The 15,304-nt window shown below is 47.5% G+C and overlaps 1 protein-coding gene across 5 annotated transcripts in view; it reads left to right on the top strand.

Annotated features, from left to right (window-relative positions):
- The window catches only part of KIF1A (kinesin family member 1A), a 416,621-nt gene that overhangs the window by 387,951 nt on the left and 13,366 nt on the right, over nt 1–15,304 (top strand). For all 5 annotated transcript variants that reach the window (XM_029616880.1, XM_029616879.1, XM_029616878.1 and 2 more), the window contains one exon: nt 136–260. In XM_029616880.1, coding sequence (XP_029472740.1) covers nt 136–260 — 125 coding nt within the window. The remainder of the gene's footprint in view (nt 1–135; nt 261–15,304) is intronic.

Here is a 15,304-nt window from a genome sequence, read left to right as displayed (position 1 = left end):
TTCTAGCACTGGGTTTTATTTCAGATAATGATAACATCATAACATAGGTAAATATCATGAAAACATACTTTTTACATGTTTGATTTTAGGAAAATGGTTAACGAAATATTTTGCTTTCTTTTTTTTTTTTTACAGTTATCAGAGATGTCTGTAACTCTACTGAGAGACCCTTCACTGCCTGCTCTAAGCATGACCACCCTCACGCCCTCGTCTACTTGCCCCTCATTGGTGGAAGGGCGATACACTAACACCGAGCTTAGGTAATAGACAAAGTAAAAAAAAAAATAATAATAATGTGCAATATCTTACATAAAAGGAAAGAGAAATTACTTACCTGTTGTGGGTATACTAGCAAACTTCTTGTGTTGAAAATTCTTATGTTCTTAATCTGCATTCCATTGCACAGTGACAGAAAGTAATAGGTAATTTGCCACTTAGTCATTTAGCATAGCATCTTGTCTCCCAAGAAGATATACAGGCTAATTTTCAAAAACACGTTGAGCGTCTAACTTTGATGGCCACATAATTAAGCTGATTTTTGGATAAAAACTAGCTGTCTAAGTCTTCTCCCATTGTCACGATAGAACTATAAATTTTGTTTCCATGTGATCTTCCCTTTCTCCCACCAGTGTCAAAAATAGGGCAAAGGGATGCCACCAGCCCCCAAACCCACTATCTTCCAGTCTATCACAGATGGAAAAAGCTAGAGGGGATGCCACCATTCCTTAATCGTCTCCCATTCCTTCCTCATTTTCAAAGTATAAATCCCTATTATTTCCCCAATCACTCGGGCGGATTTTAAAAGCCCTGCTCACGTAAATCTGCCCGGATTTACGCGAGCAGGGCCTTGCGCGCCGGCGCGCCTATGTCCCAGGGTTTTCTGAAGGGGGCGTGTCGGGGGGGTGTCGGGGGCGGGGCCGAACGACGCAGCGTTTTGGGGGCGGGCCCTGGGGCGTGGTTTCGGCCCGGGGCATTCCGGGGGCGTGGCCTTGCCCTCCGGAACCGCCCCCGGGTGGGGTCTCGGCGCGCCAGCAGCCCGCTGGTGCGCGTGGATTTACGTCTCCCTCCGGGAGGCGTAAATCCATGGATAAAGGTAGGGGGGGTTAGATAGGGCCGGGGGGGTGGGTTAGGTAGGGGAAGGGAGGGGAAGGTGAGGGGAGGGCGAAAGAAAGTTCCCTCCGAGGTCACTCCGATTTCGGAGCAGCCTCGGAGGGAACGGAGGTAGGCTGCGCGGCTTGGCGCGCGCCGGCTGCCCAAAATCGGCAGCCTTGCGCGCCGATCCAGGATTTTATAAGATACGCGCGGCTACGTGCGTATCTTATAAAATCCAGCGTACTTTTGTTTGCGCCTGGTGCGCCAACAAAAGTACGTGAACGCGCTTTTTTTAAAAATCTACCCCACTATCTTTAGCCTTTAACCACCTCAATAAACTCACCCCTAGGGTCCTAGCTAGTCAGCAGGAAGATTCATTCTTCCCTCCTGTTGGCTCAATATCCAGTATTGCTCTGACATGTGGTGTCCATTATCTTGTTGATCAGCTACAATGAGTTGATTTTTGCTAGGTTCATATCATGAGCTCTACAATTCTTATGAAGGTTCAATAAAAATTATTCACATTAATTTACACTTTTGCTTTAATACAATTTGTAGATCACCAATTATCAAAAAAGGACCTTCATATCTACGAAACTTAACCATTTATATTCATGGGCATATCTAACTTTAGTGCATATTTTAATGTGCTTATTTATGTCATTTAATGTGCTTATTTATGTCATTTTTTAAATATGAATTTTAAAATTTCTTTCCATAAACATGGCATTATTTCTATGGTAGAAAAGAGATTTTATAATTTTAATAATAATAATTCTCTTCTATAAAGTCTTCAATGATCTTAAACACAAAAGGAGGAGAAGATAACTCAGCAGACTAAAGTGCACAAATTACATAAACAACACAGTACTACATTTCAAGATCTGCTTATTTCTGTATCACGGAGTGCTTGTAAAAAATTCTGCTGATCACTCTGAATGACCATCATCTTGCAACTTGATATCAACCATGCTTTCAAATACCATTTTGAAATGGCAGATACTCTGACGGTATTTGAAAGCATGGTTGATAGCAAATTGCCAAATAATGGCCTGTATCCGATTTTCTCAAGCTGTGGAATTTTTTCACAGCTATGGAGACAAATAGGGATGTGAATCGTTTTTTGACGATTTAAAATATCGTCCGATATATTTTAAATCGTCAAAAATCGTTAGAGCCGCGATACAATAACAATTCCCCCGATTTATCGTCAAAAAATCGTAAATCGGGGGAAGGGGGAGGGCGGGAAAACCGGCACACTAAAACAACCCTAAAACCCACCCCGACCCTTTAAAATAAATCCCCCACCCTCCCGAACCCCCTCAAAATGCCTTAAATTACCTGGGGTACAGAGGAAGGGTCCCGGTGTGATCTTTTACTCTCGGACCTCCTGTGCATTGTAGAAATGGCGCCGGTGCTACCTTTGCCTTGTCATAAGATCACACCGGGACCCTTCCTCTGGACCCCAGGTAATTTAAGGCATTTTGGGGGGGTTTGGGAGGGTGGGGGATTTATTTTAAAGGGTCGGGGTGGGTTTTAGGGTTGTTTTAGTGCGCTGGTTTTCCCACCCTCCCCCTTCCCTTCCCCCCCACTGGACCCCAGTGGGGGGGAAGAGAAAAACAACCTTTGCTCTCTCGAGGTATCTTTATACTTACAAAAAGGTGCTTTCAGCAGACCACACAGTTTTACCCGTACTTGAACACATTTTGTGCGCATAAACCTTACTGCCAATGCAGGAAGGAGTTTTACATGCACAAAGGGGCAGATTTTAAATATTTGCGCGAGCGCGTACTTTTGTTCGCACAGCAGGCGCGAACAAAAGTACGCTGGATTTTATAAGATACGCGCGTAGCCGCGCGTATCTTATAAAATCCGGGGTCGGCGCGCAAGGGGGTGCACATTTGTGCAACCTGCGCGCGCCGAGCCCAGCGCGCGCTGCCTGTTCCCTCCAAGGCCGCTCCGATTTCGGAGCGGCCTCGGAGGGAACTTTCCTTCGCCCTCCCCCCACCTTCCCCTCCCTTCCCCTACCTAACCCACCCCCCCGGCCCTATCTAACCCCCCCCCTTACCTTTGTTGGCAAAGTTACGCCTGCTGAAAGCAGGCGTAACTTTGCACGTGTCTGCCCCGCGTGGCTGCCCCGCTTCGTGGTCCGGTCCCGGGGGCTGTTCCAGAGGCCGTGGCCACGCCCCCAGAATGCCCCCGGGCCGAAACCACGCCCACGTCGCCACCCCCGAAACACCGCACCCCGCCCCTAAACGCCGCATCATCCCGCCATGCCCCTGCCACGCCCCCGCCACGCCCCCGAAGGAAGCCCCAGGACTTACGCGCGTCCCAGGGCTCTGCGCGCATCGGCGGCCTATGCAAAATAGGCGCGCAGGGGTTTTAAAATCCGCCCCAAAATGTACATTTAACTGTGCATCCAGCTTAGTGCCCCCAAAGGGGAAATCCCATGCTGATGAGAGAATTAACATTGCCCCCTTCCCAAAGAGGTCCATATTCAGAAGCATTTAGCTAGATAACTTAAAAATTAGCGGCTCTGCGCCCATATGTGCCTCTACCAGCAGATGGAGACGGAGCAAATTGACGTCACAGTATATATAGTCCTGCAGTAACATCAGCCTGCCAGTATTCTCTTCAAAAGCAACTGTGCACAGACTAGCAAAAACTTGATTAAAAACAAACAACTATTTCTGTATTTAACCAAGAAGAAACAATGAACTCAGGCAAGAACGTATGCATACTAGTCTGGGGACCGGATGAAAACTTATCAGTAATCCCCTTGAACACGAAGCCACACAGGAGGACCATCACATAATCATTTGACAGCCCAAGGCAGGAAGCTGAATCCATCTATCCACCTTAAGGAAAAGGAAATTATCAGATAAGTAGTAATTTCTCATTTCCTAGCATGTGGATAGATGGATTCAGGACCAGTGGGATGTACCCAAGCTACTCCCGAATAGGGTGGGAGGCTGCCTATGGTCCAGTCAAAACCACATGTACAGAGGCTGCATCTTTCCAGGCCTGCACATCCAGACGATAACTGGAAAAGGTGTGTAAGGAGGACCCTGTCATGGCTCAGCAAATGTCAACAGCTCAGTGTGCTGCAGCAGTCAAAAAAGCAAACAGAATGTGGAGAATTATTAGGAAGGGAACGGTAAAAAAATTGGAAAATATTAGAGATGTGAATCGTGTGATCGATCGTCTTAACGATCGATTTCGGCTGGGAGGGGGAGGGAATCGGATCGTCGCAGTTTGGGTTTTTAAAATATCGTGTAAATCGAAAACCGGCACACTAAAACATCCCTAAAATAAATCCCCCACCCTCCCGAACCCCCCCAAAATGCCTTAAATTACCTGGGGTCCAGTGGGGGGGGAGGGCGGGAAAACCGGCACACTAAAACACCCTAAAACCCACCCCGACCCTTTAAAATAAATCCCCCACCCTCCCGAACCCCCCCAAAATGCCTTAAATTACCTGGGGTCCAGAGGAAGGGTCCCGGTGTGATCTTTTACTCTCGGACCTCCGTGGTCTGTAGAAACAAAATGGCGCCGGCGCTACCTTTGCCCTGTCATATGACAGGGCAAAGGTAGCGCCAGCGCCATTCTGTTTCTACAGACCATGGAGGTCCGAGAGTAAAAGATCACACCGGGACCCTTCCTCTGGACCCCAGGTAATTTAAGGCATTTTGGGGGGGTTCAGGAGGGTGGGGGATTTATTTTAAAGGGTCGGGGTGGGTTTTAGGGTTGTTTTAGTGTGCCGGTTTTCCCGCCCTCCCCTTCCCCTCCCCCTTCCCCCGATTTACGATTTTTTAACGATAAATTGGGGGAATTGTTATTGTATCGCGGCTCTAACGATTTTTGACGATTTAAAATATATCGGACGATATTTTAAATTGTTAAAAAACGATTCACATCCCTAGAAAATATCATAATGCCTCTGTATCACTCCATGGTGATACTGCATCTTGAATACTGTGTACAATTCTGGTCGCCGCATCTCAAAAAAGATATAGTTGCAATGGAGAAGGTATAGAGAAGGGTGACCAAAATGATAAAGGGGATGGAATAGCTCCCCTATGAGGAAAGGCTAAATAGGTTAGGGCTGATCAGCTTGGAGAAGAGAAAGCTAAGGGGGGATATGATAGAGGTCTTTAAAATCATGAGAGGTCTAGAACGAGTAAATATGAATCAGATAATAGAAAGTCTAGGGGGCACTCCATGAAGTTAGCAAGTAGCACATTTAAAACTATTCAGAGAAAATTCTTTTTCACTCAATGCACAATTAAGCTCTGGAATTTGTTGCCAACGGATATGGTTAGTGCAGTTAGTGTAGCTGGGTTTAAAAAAGGTTTGGATAAGTTCATGGAAGAGAAGTCCAGTAACTATTAATAAAGTTGACTTAAAAATAGCTACTGCTATTACTGGCATCAGTAGCATGGGATCTATTTAGTGGTTGGCCACTGTTGGAAACAGGATGCTGGGCTTGAAGGATCCTTGGTCTGACCCAGTATGGCAATTTCTTATGTTCTTATGTTCTTAGGAGACAACAATCTAACCTCCACCCATGACACTACCTGAGCCCTAGTGGAATGAGCCCTAACCTGAGTAGGCAACGGGTTTTCAGCATCAACATATGTGGTCATGACCACCTCCTTAATCTAGCGAGCTAATGTACCTCATGAAGCTGGTTCGCCCTGCTTTCCTCCACCATGAAGGACAAACAGGTGATCCATCTTTTGGAAAGATTTAGGAACCTCCAGGTACCTCATGACATGTCTCTTGTCATCCAAGAGATGCAACAGGCGATATTCTTCCGCATCTCTTTCCTTATCCAAGGACGGCAAGGAAATGGACTGATTCAAGTGAAAATCTGAGAGCATTTTAGGCAAGAATGAAGGAATACTATTCAGCTGTATCGATCCTGGAGTCACCTAAAAGAATGGCTCCCGGCAAGACAAGGCCTGCAGCTCGGAAATTTGACTTGCAGAACATATCACCACCAGAAACACCACTTTCATAGTCAGTAAGTGCTATGCAATGCTATGCAAAGGTCAAACTGTAGGGCCCGCCAAGAAATCCAACACCAAATTAAGGCTCCACAAGCCTTAAACACTCGCCAAACCAGCACATAAGCTAAGGAAGTGGAGAACTTTCTCGCTTGTAGCAAGAGGGCAACCACCATAGATGAATATTCATGCTTCAACAAGTGAGCCCTCTCAAGGGCCATAGCACAAAACAAAACCCCAGCTTCAAGAGCTTCTCTAGCAAGAACACAACCTGAAAATCCTTCATTTGGGGGGGAAGCCTGCTTCTGGGGAGGCCTGTACTTATGCGCCGTCCTTTCCTGTTGAGGGCTTAAAGCCCTGCTGGTATGCATTGTATGCATCGTCGATAGACTCTTCATGGTGGGTTCTTATGCCGTCTTCTTTTTAAGAAGCACCTGCATCAGTGGGAGCAGTGCTTGCGAGTCACGTTTTGATGCATCGTGTGCTTCGCTGTGTGGCATATCTCTGCATCATGTGTAGTCTTCCCCCTTCATGCATGCGTTGACCCCTCCTTGCATTGTGTTTGCCTAACTTCAGCACATGCGTTGGTCCATGAGGTATGATGCTGGAGGAAGCTGGAGATACCGTCCTAGCTTGGGTTTTTATGGCGCATCCCCCAAAGCTTGTGGTCTTTTCGGGAGTGGGGGAGCTTGAGCGCTTTAGCAGCTTGTACCACCTGGCTCTGCCTCTTTTTGCCTCCAGTCGGGCCCAGGGAAGAAGTTCTCCTGGTCTGCTCAGCTCTTTGTGTTTTTGGCCCCGGGGATAAGTGTGAGGACAATCATTTCAATGCTGGGGCATATGAACCTGCCCCTTCTTCGCGCAATTTGGCTATCTTCAAGACCCATTGTTTCTGGGCCTGGGCAACTTCCTCCCACAGTCTCTGCAGGTGGACTGGTCATGTTCTGGGCCCAGGCAGAGATAGTAGTAGTTCCCTCATTGACAATATTTGAAACCAGAAGGTTTTGGAGCCATGGTAGCACTTAAAAGTTCTTTGGTTTTGTTTTTTTTAAATTCACTGAGGAAAATGAAGAGAGAGAAACAGCTCTGCATGCAGCTAGAAGTGTGGAAAAAAAAAAGACTGAGGAGAGTCAGTATCGCACGGGAAGAGCCGCGCAGGCACACAGAGACAAATCTCTGTGATTTTTGAGAGAAGCTCTGCCCAGGGCTGCCTTGAGGATGCTCCAGACAGCATGGCTAATTCAACCTGCTTATTGACCGGAAAAACATTGTTTCAAGGTCAATAACTGCAAGGAAAGGCTACGCAGCAGTCAAAACATAAGGCCCACGAAGAAATCCAACACCACGTTAAGACTCCACCAAGGAACTGGTAACCGCAAGGGAGAACAAAGATGTTTCACTCTCCTCAAGAAGCAGGCCACATCTGGATGAGACGATAAGGATTCACCATTCACTTGGCCCCTGAAACAGGCAAAAGTCACTACCTGTACCTTCAAGGAATTAAGGGCCAACCCTTTATTTAACCCATCCTGCAAAAATTCCAAAATGAGCAGGATCTTAACTGAACGAGGAATAATACCTCAATCTTCACACCAAGCCTCAAACACTTGCCAGACCCGCACATAGGCTAAGGAAGTGAAGAACTTTAGAGCTCGTAGCAAGGTGGCAATCACCGCAGAAGAATATCCACACTTCAACAAGTGAGCTCTTTCAAAGGCCATACAGTAAGTCAAAACTGAGTCAGATCTTTGTGAAGGATGGGCCCCTGCTGCAACAGATTCCTGTGCGGCAGAAGACAAAGGGAGGTCTCTACCAGGAGTCTTCGCAGATCTGCATACCTTGGTCTTCTAGGCCAATCTGGTGCCACCAGGAGCACCATCTCCCTGTGGCCTTCGATCTTTTGAACTATTCTGCCCAACATGGGCCACAGGTGAAAGGCATACAGCAGCTTGTCTTCTGGCCAGACCTGTACAAGAGCATCTATACCCAAAGACTTCGGATCTCTCCTGTGATTGAAGAATCGAGGAACTTTCGTATTGCGAGAAGTCGCTAGCAGGTCTATAAACAGAAGGCCCATTAGGAATGCCTCGCCTGACAATACCCATTCTTCTAGGTTCAGATTCTCCCTGCTGAGAAAGTCTGCCTTTTCCTGCAATGTGCAATGCCGAAATCACCTGAAGATGCATTTCCACCCATTACACAAGTTGGTCTATATTCTGTGATACCTGCTGATTGATGTAAGCCACCGTCGTCTGATTGTCCGATATTATTCAGACTGCTCGACCCTGCAACTGCCCCATAACTACAAGCACACCAGCCAAATCCCCGGGCTTCCAACTGATTGATGTTCCAGAGCGACTCATCTGTTTTCCAGCATCCTTGCGCTGTTAGTTCCTGACAGTGAACTCCCCAACCTTGGAGGCTCGCATCCGTCGTGAGTACCAACCAGTCCAGCAATGTCAGAGAAACTCTCTTTGTCAGATGATCCACTTGTGACCACCTCTGGAGGTGAAGGCAGACTTCCATCGGCAGGTGGAGCCGAATCGAGTAGTCCTGAGAATGCGGGTTCCAATGAGAGAGTAGGGAGCGCTACAGGGGATGCATATGCGCCCTCGCCCACAGCACCACTTCTAGGTTTGCCACCATCAACCCGAATACTTGTAGACAGGACCATACTGTCGAGTGTATAGTGCTCACCAAGAGATGCACCTGAGACACCAACTTTTGAATATGAGCCTCTGGCAGAAAAATTTTGCTCTGTATCGTGTTGAATTGCACACCCAGATACTCCAATGACTGAAATGGCTGAAGACTGCTCTTGGCTAAGTTCACCACCCAACCAAGCTCTTATAACAGGGCGATCACTTTACGGGTCACCAGATGGCTCTCTTCTAGAGACTTGGCTCGTATCAACCAGTCATCTAAATATGGGTGTATTAGTATCCCATCCTTTCTCAGTTCTGCCACCACCACCACCATAATCTTGGAAAACATTCTGGGAGCAGTGGCTAGAACAAAATGCAGTAGCAAAACTGATAATGGCACCTCAACACTGCAAAACACAGAAAACGTTGGTGCTCCACTCAGATAGGAATATGGAGGTAAGCCTTGGATAGATCCAAGGAAGTCAGGAATTCCCCTGACTGCACGGCCATTATCACTGACCGCAATGTTTCCATGCGAAAATGAGTCACCCGCAAATGATGGTTGATCTCTTTGAGATCCAGGATGGGATGAAAGAAGCCCTCCTTCTTGGGCACAATGAAATAAATGGAATATCAACCCGTATTTTCTTGAGATGTGGGTACTGGAACCACAGCCCTCAGACTGAGGAGCCTTGACAGTGTACACTCCACCGCCTGCTTCTTCTACGGGAAGTAGCAGGGAGACACCATGAACATGTCCTAAGGAACACTGCAAAATTCCAGCACATATACTTCTCGTATCACTTCTAGGACTCATTGATCTAATGTGATCTCAACCCACCTCTGATAAAAGAGAGAGAGGCGTCCCATCTCCTGTTCCCGGGGATGGGTTGGCAAACCTTCATTGGGAGTGTCGGCACTGCCCGAGCCCCCGCCCCACCTGGGCTGCTGGGACGAAAGGACTGAGACCTGCCAAAAGGCCAAGTCCTTTGAAAGGTTGTCCCTCTTTAGGGACGAAAATTCTTGGAACCTCTGAGACGATCCCTCATATGAAAGGGGCACGGTAATGCTTCTTATCCTCCGGCAACCAAGGAACCAGAGATTCGCCCCACTTACTGGCTAGCTTCTCCAACTCACTCCCAAACAAGAGCAAGCCTTTAAAAGACAATTTCATAAGATTAGCTTTGGAGGTCTCATTGGCTGACCAATTCCTCAGCCATAACTGGCATCTGGCCACTATTACCAAAGCCACTCCTCTGACAGAGGTGCGGACCAAACTGCAGCCCTCATCTGCTAAAAAGGCGGTGGCAGGTTCCATAACTGACCTGGAAGACACTCCAGAGTCATCAACTTCCTGAGAGAGAAGCAAATAAGAGCAAGCTACCAGGAAACAACAGGAAGCTATTTGCAAATTCATTGCCACTGCTTCAAATGCTTGCTTAAGGTTGGCCTCAATTCTATCATGCACATCCTTCAAGGCTGCTCCTCCCTCTATAGGGACAGCTGTCCATTTAGAGACGGCATAGACAAGCGCATCCACTTTCGGAAAACACAGAGGCTCTCTTGCCACTGGATCCAGGGGGTACAGGCCTTTCCAAAGTCCTACCCCCTTTAAAATTTGTCTCCGGGGCATTCCATTCAAGATCAGTCAATTCTTGAATAGCCTCCATAACCAAGAAAAAACAAGAGGCTTTCCGCAAAGACTCCAAAATGGGATTTTTCTTTGGCTCAGACATGGAATCTGTTCCAGGAACTCCCAGCATTTTCAATGTTTGGGAAATCAGGGCCGGCAATTCATCTCTATGAAAGAACCGCAACATAGTCCTATACGGTTCTAATCCCGAAGGAATTTCCCCATCCTCCAGAGAATCAGGATCTGCCTCATCATCAGTGCCCTCAGGTTTCTTGTCCGGAACACCTGCAGCTCGAGGAGTACTTTGATGCTTAAACGTTGTACCACAAGAGGGAGAGGCCACTGCCTGAGGGACTGATCTGAGCCATGAAGGCCTTCATGGTGAAGGACTTCATGGTGCAACTAGAAAGAGCAACTCGAGGTAATAAGTATATTCTCATGATCCTGGACTATGCCACTAGATACCCTGAGGCCCTACCACTGAAAAATATGAAAACGCCGACAGTGGCAACTGCCTTAATGGAAGTTTTCTCTTGGGTAGGACTACCCAAAGAGATCCTGACAGACCAAGGAATACCATTTGTCTCTAAAGTAATAAAGCAACTCTGCAGCCTGTTTAAAGGTGAAAACTCTAAGTCTGTCAGTGTACCATCCACAGACCAATGGCCTCATGGAGTGCTTCAATAGAACACTTAAGCAAATATTTCAGAAATTCATAGATGAACATTGGGACTTGCTGCTATCCCATGTGTTATTCACAGTCTGTGAAGTGCCCCAGAATTCAATGGGCTTCTCGCCTTTTGAGTTATTATATGGTAGAAGACCAAGAATCAAATTAGATGTGGCTCGAGAGACATGGGAGGATGAAGGAAACCTCAGACAGAATCTTGTGGACTAATTTATACAGGTGCAAGAGCGCCTAAAGAAAGCCAGGCAGGCAGCCTGCTTGTCCTTAGAGAAAACTCAGACTGCTCACACCCAAGCTTACAATTGTCCCACAGATCAGAGGACCTTCCAGCCCGGAGCCCGGGTTCTGGTCATCTTACCCTATTTGGAAAGTAAGTTGCTCGCCCGTTGACTATCACATTCTACATTCCGGCCAGGTACATAGCCCTGAGCACCATCCCATGGGATATGGCCCATGACCAAATCTGGACTGCTTCCTGGCACAAAAGGTACGATCCTATATCTCCCTGCTTGTGGACATACCACATTGCCACTTGGTTGTCAGTTTGGATCATGACAACTTTGTTGGACAGCTGATCTTTGAAAGCCCATAGCACGTACCTAATTGCCTAGAGCTCCAGGAAATGGATCTGATAAAAAGATTCCTGGATGGACCATAGAACCTGAGTGCTGAACCCATCTACATAAACAAGAAGGGGATCAAGGTGCCCAGGGAAACCATCTTGAACTTTTCTTTTTTGATCACTCTGTTCAAGGCCCTTAGGTCTAGGATGGAACGGAGTCCTCCTGTTTTCTTTGGTATCAGGAAGTACCAGGAGTAAAATTTCTGCCCTCTTTGCCCTGGTGGATTGGGTTTGCGTGCTCTGGCCATTAAGATGGAGGAAAGCTCCATTATTAGTACCACCTGATGCGCTACCGACCTCCAAAATGGAGTCAGGGAGGGGGGGGTAATTTATCCAATAAGTTAAATCAGAACCCTTGGCAGATAATGGACAGAAACCACTGGTCTGAGGTTATACTGGGCTCTGGTTCGTGAAGAACCGCAGCTTCCCCTGACTGGCAGATCCATTGCCCCAGGTATGGGTGACTGGGATGTGCTCTGTAGAATCCAGTCAAAATCCAGTCCCTGGAGTTGACTGAGATACTGGCTGGGGCTTAGAGTCTCTTTGTTGCCTGGGATAGTCACAAGAGCCCTGGTATTGTTGACAGGAGCAAGAGGGCAGGGGACAGTACTTCCTCAGGCGGAAGAAGGAGTTCCTTGGTCCTTATCTTGCCGACTTCCTGGATGAGGAGGATGGCTCCAGAGTGCTGGTGGAGAGCTGCTGAAGGGTCATATTGTGGTTCCAAATTTGGGCCACCGTGTTCTTGACTGTATCTCCGAAGAGATTCTCTCCAGTGCACGGTACGTCAGCAAGTCATTCCTGCACCTCTGGTCAGAGATCCGAGGCCTGCAGCCATTTAAGTCTGCAGGCGCCAAGTCCCACTGCAGAGACCCTTGATGTCATTTTAAACATAGAAACATAGAAACATAGAAATGACGGCAGAAGAAGACCAAATGGCCCATCTAGTCTGCCCAGCAAGCTTCACACATATTTTCTCTCATACTTATCTGTTTCTCTTAGCTCTTGGTTCTATTTCCCTTCCATCCCCACCTTTAATGTAGAGAGCAGTGATGGAGCTGCATCCAAGTGAAATATCTAGCTTGATTAGTTTGGGGTAGTAGCCGCCGCAATAAGCAAGCTGCACCCATGCTTATTTGTTTTACCCAGACTATGTTATTAGCCCTTATTGGTTGTTTTTCTTCTCCCCTGCCGTTGAAGCAGGGAGCTATGCTGGATATGCGTGACGTATAAGTCTTCTCCCATGCCGTTGAAGCAGAGAGCCATGCTGGATGTGCATCGAAAGTGAAGTATCAGGCCCATTTGGTTTGGGGTAGTAACCGCCGTAACAAGCCAGCTACTCCCCGCTTTGTGAGTGCGAACCCTCTTTTCTTCTCCCCTGCCGTTGAATCAGAGAACTATGCTGTATATGCATTGAAAGTGAAGTATCAGGCTTATTTGATTTGGGGTAGTAACCGCCGTAACAAGCCAGCTACTCCCCTCTTTGTGAGTGTGAATCCTTTTTTCCACATTTCCTCTTGCTGTTGAAGCTTAGAGCGATGTTGGAGTCAAGCCTGTGTATGTTTATTTAATAAGGGTATTGACTCCAGGCAGTAGCCATCATTCTGGCGAGTCACCCACTCTTCATTGGCAGCCTCTTGACTTTATGGATCCACAGTGTTTATCCCACGCCCCTTTGAAGTCCTTCACAGTTCTGGTCTTCACCACATCCTCCGGAAGGGCATTCCAGGCATCCACCACCCTCTCCGTGAAGAAATACTTCCTGACATTGGTTCTGAATCTTCCTCCCTGGAGCTTCAAATCGTGACCCCTGGTTCTGCTGATTTTTTTCCTTAGGAAAAGGTTTGTCGTTGTCTTTTGATCATTAACACCTTTCAAGTATCTGAAAGTCTGTATCATATCACCTCTGCTCCTCCTTTCCTCCAGGGTGTACATATTTAGATTCTTCAATCTCTCCTCGTACGTCATCCGATGAAGATCCTCCACCTTCCTGGTCGCCCTTCTCTGTACCGCCTCCATCTTGTCTTTGTCTTTTTGAAGGTACGGTCTCCAGAACTGAACACAGTACTCCAGGTGAGGCCTCACCAAGGACCTGTACAAGAGAATAATCACTTCCCTTTTCTTACTCGATATTCCTCTCTCTATGCAGCCCAGCATTCTTCTGGCTTTTGCTATCGCCTTGTCGCATTGTTTCGCCGACTTCAGATCATTAGACACCATCACCCCAAGGTCCCTCTCCTGCTCCGTGCACATCAGCCTTTCCCCCCCCATTAAATACAGTTCATTTGGATTTCCACTCCCCATATGCATGACTTTGCACTTCTTGGCATTGAATCTCAGCTGCCATATCTTCGACCACTCTTCCAGTTTCCTTAGATCCCGTCTCATTCTCTCCACTCCTTCCGGCGTGTCCACTCTGTTGCAGATCTTAGTGTCATCCGCAAAAAGACAAACCTTACCTTCTATCCCGTCCGCAATGTCGCTCAGGTCGAGCGAACTTTGTGTTTTCTGCACTCTAGGCCCTTATGCACCATGGACAGGAGTGTGTCTTGCTGTTGATGAGGCAGTTGCTCGGCAACATCCTGCACCTGCTTCCAGATGTCCTGTGTGTACTGGCTCATATAGAACTGGTAGGCAGCTATGCAGGCAATGAGCATAGCTCCCGGACACCTTTCTCCCAAGAGCATCCATTGCCCTGTGATCCTTCCCTGGTGGCACTGAGGAATGGGTCCAAGAACTCCTGGCCTTCTTGAGAGCAAACTCCACTACCACCAATGAGCACATGCAGAAATTCCAGCAGCAGCTCAAAGAGCATTGGTGCTGGTTCTGGCACTGTCAATGGCCAGATGCACATGCTTCTCTAGTTCTTTCTCAAACATCACCAATGCCAACACAGGCTGGGATGGAAGAGGTGTAACCAAATCCTCTTCAGAACCAAGAGAGGATCAGTAGCTGGCATTGGGACCAGTGGAGTCTGAGGCACGCCCCCGGCATTGATGGAGGACTGGCTGTCCTTGATGCAGGGTCACTTCAGGGGCATCACAGCAGAAGCTGGTGCACCGATGATTCTTCAGCTTCTCTCGATGCTTGGCATGGTCCTTCCCCAGTACTGAGGTCAATGACCTGAAGGAACCCAACGATGGCCGATCTGCGGCACCCCTTTCAGCCGAAGATGGAACCGATGACCCCACCAATGTTGATGGCTTGGTGTCCAGATGTCGATGCCTCCAATACCAAGGGATCGGTCTTCCCTGGCCCGAAGAGGCACTCCATCTTATCAAGCCCAATTTTATGTCTCTTCGGGATCATCTTGGCACACTTTCTGCATATTTGGACATTGTGTGATGCTGCAAGGCAGAGACATATCTATCATGGGAGTCCATAATAGATATGGTCTTCGTGCACCAGGGGCATCACTTAAATCCCGAAGTGGACATATTGTTATGAAATAAAAGGACATGAGATTAAAATTGATGGTGGTGGCCATCAATGGCCGTGAGGGACCGAACACACTGCTGCCCCGGGGGTATTGACTACAAAAATAAACTTACTGATAAGTGTCGAAAAACCTACCGTACCTAGGATGCTAATGGAAAAATCCACGTCAACTGTGCAAGGCAG

The sequence above is a fragment of the Rhinatrema bivittatum genome, chromosome 9 (assembly GCF_901001135.1).
Source record: "Rhinatrema bivittatum chromosome 9, aRhiBiv1.1, whole genome shotgun sequence".
In the NCBI taxonomy this organism is placed as follows: domain Eukaryota; kingdom Metazoa; phylum Chordata; class Amphibia; order Gymnophiona; family Rhinatrematidae; genus Rhinatrema; species Rhinatrema bivittatum.
Note: the sequence above shows the minus strand (reverse complement) of the source record. Positions and strands in the feature narration are given on the sequence as shown.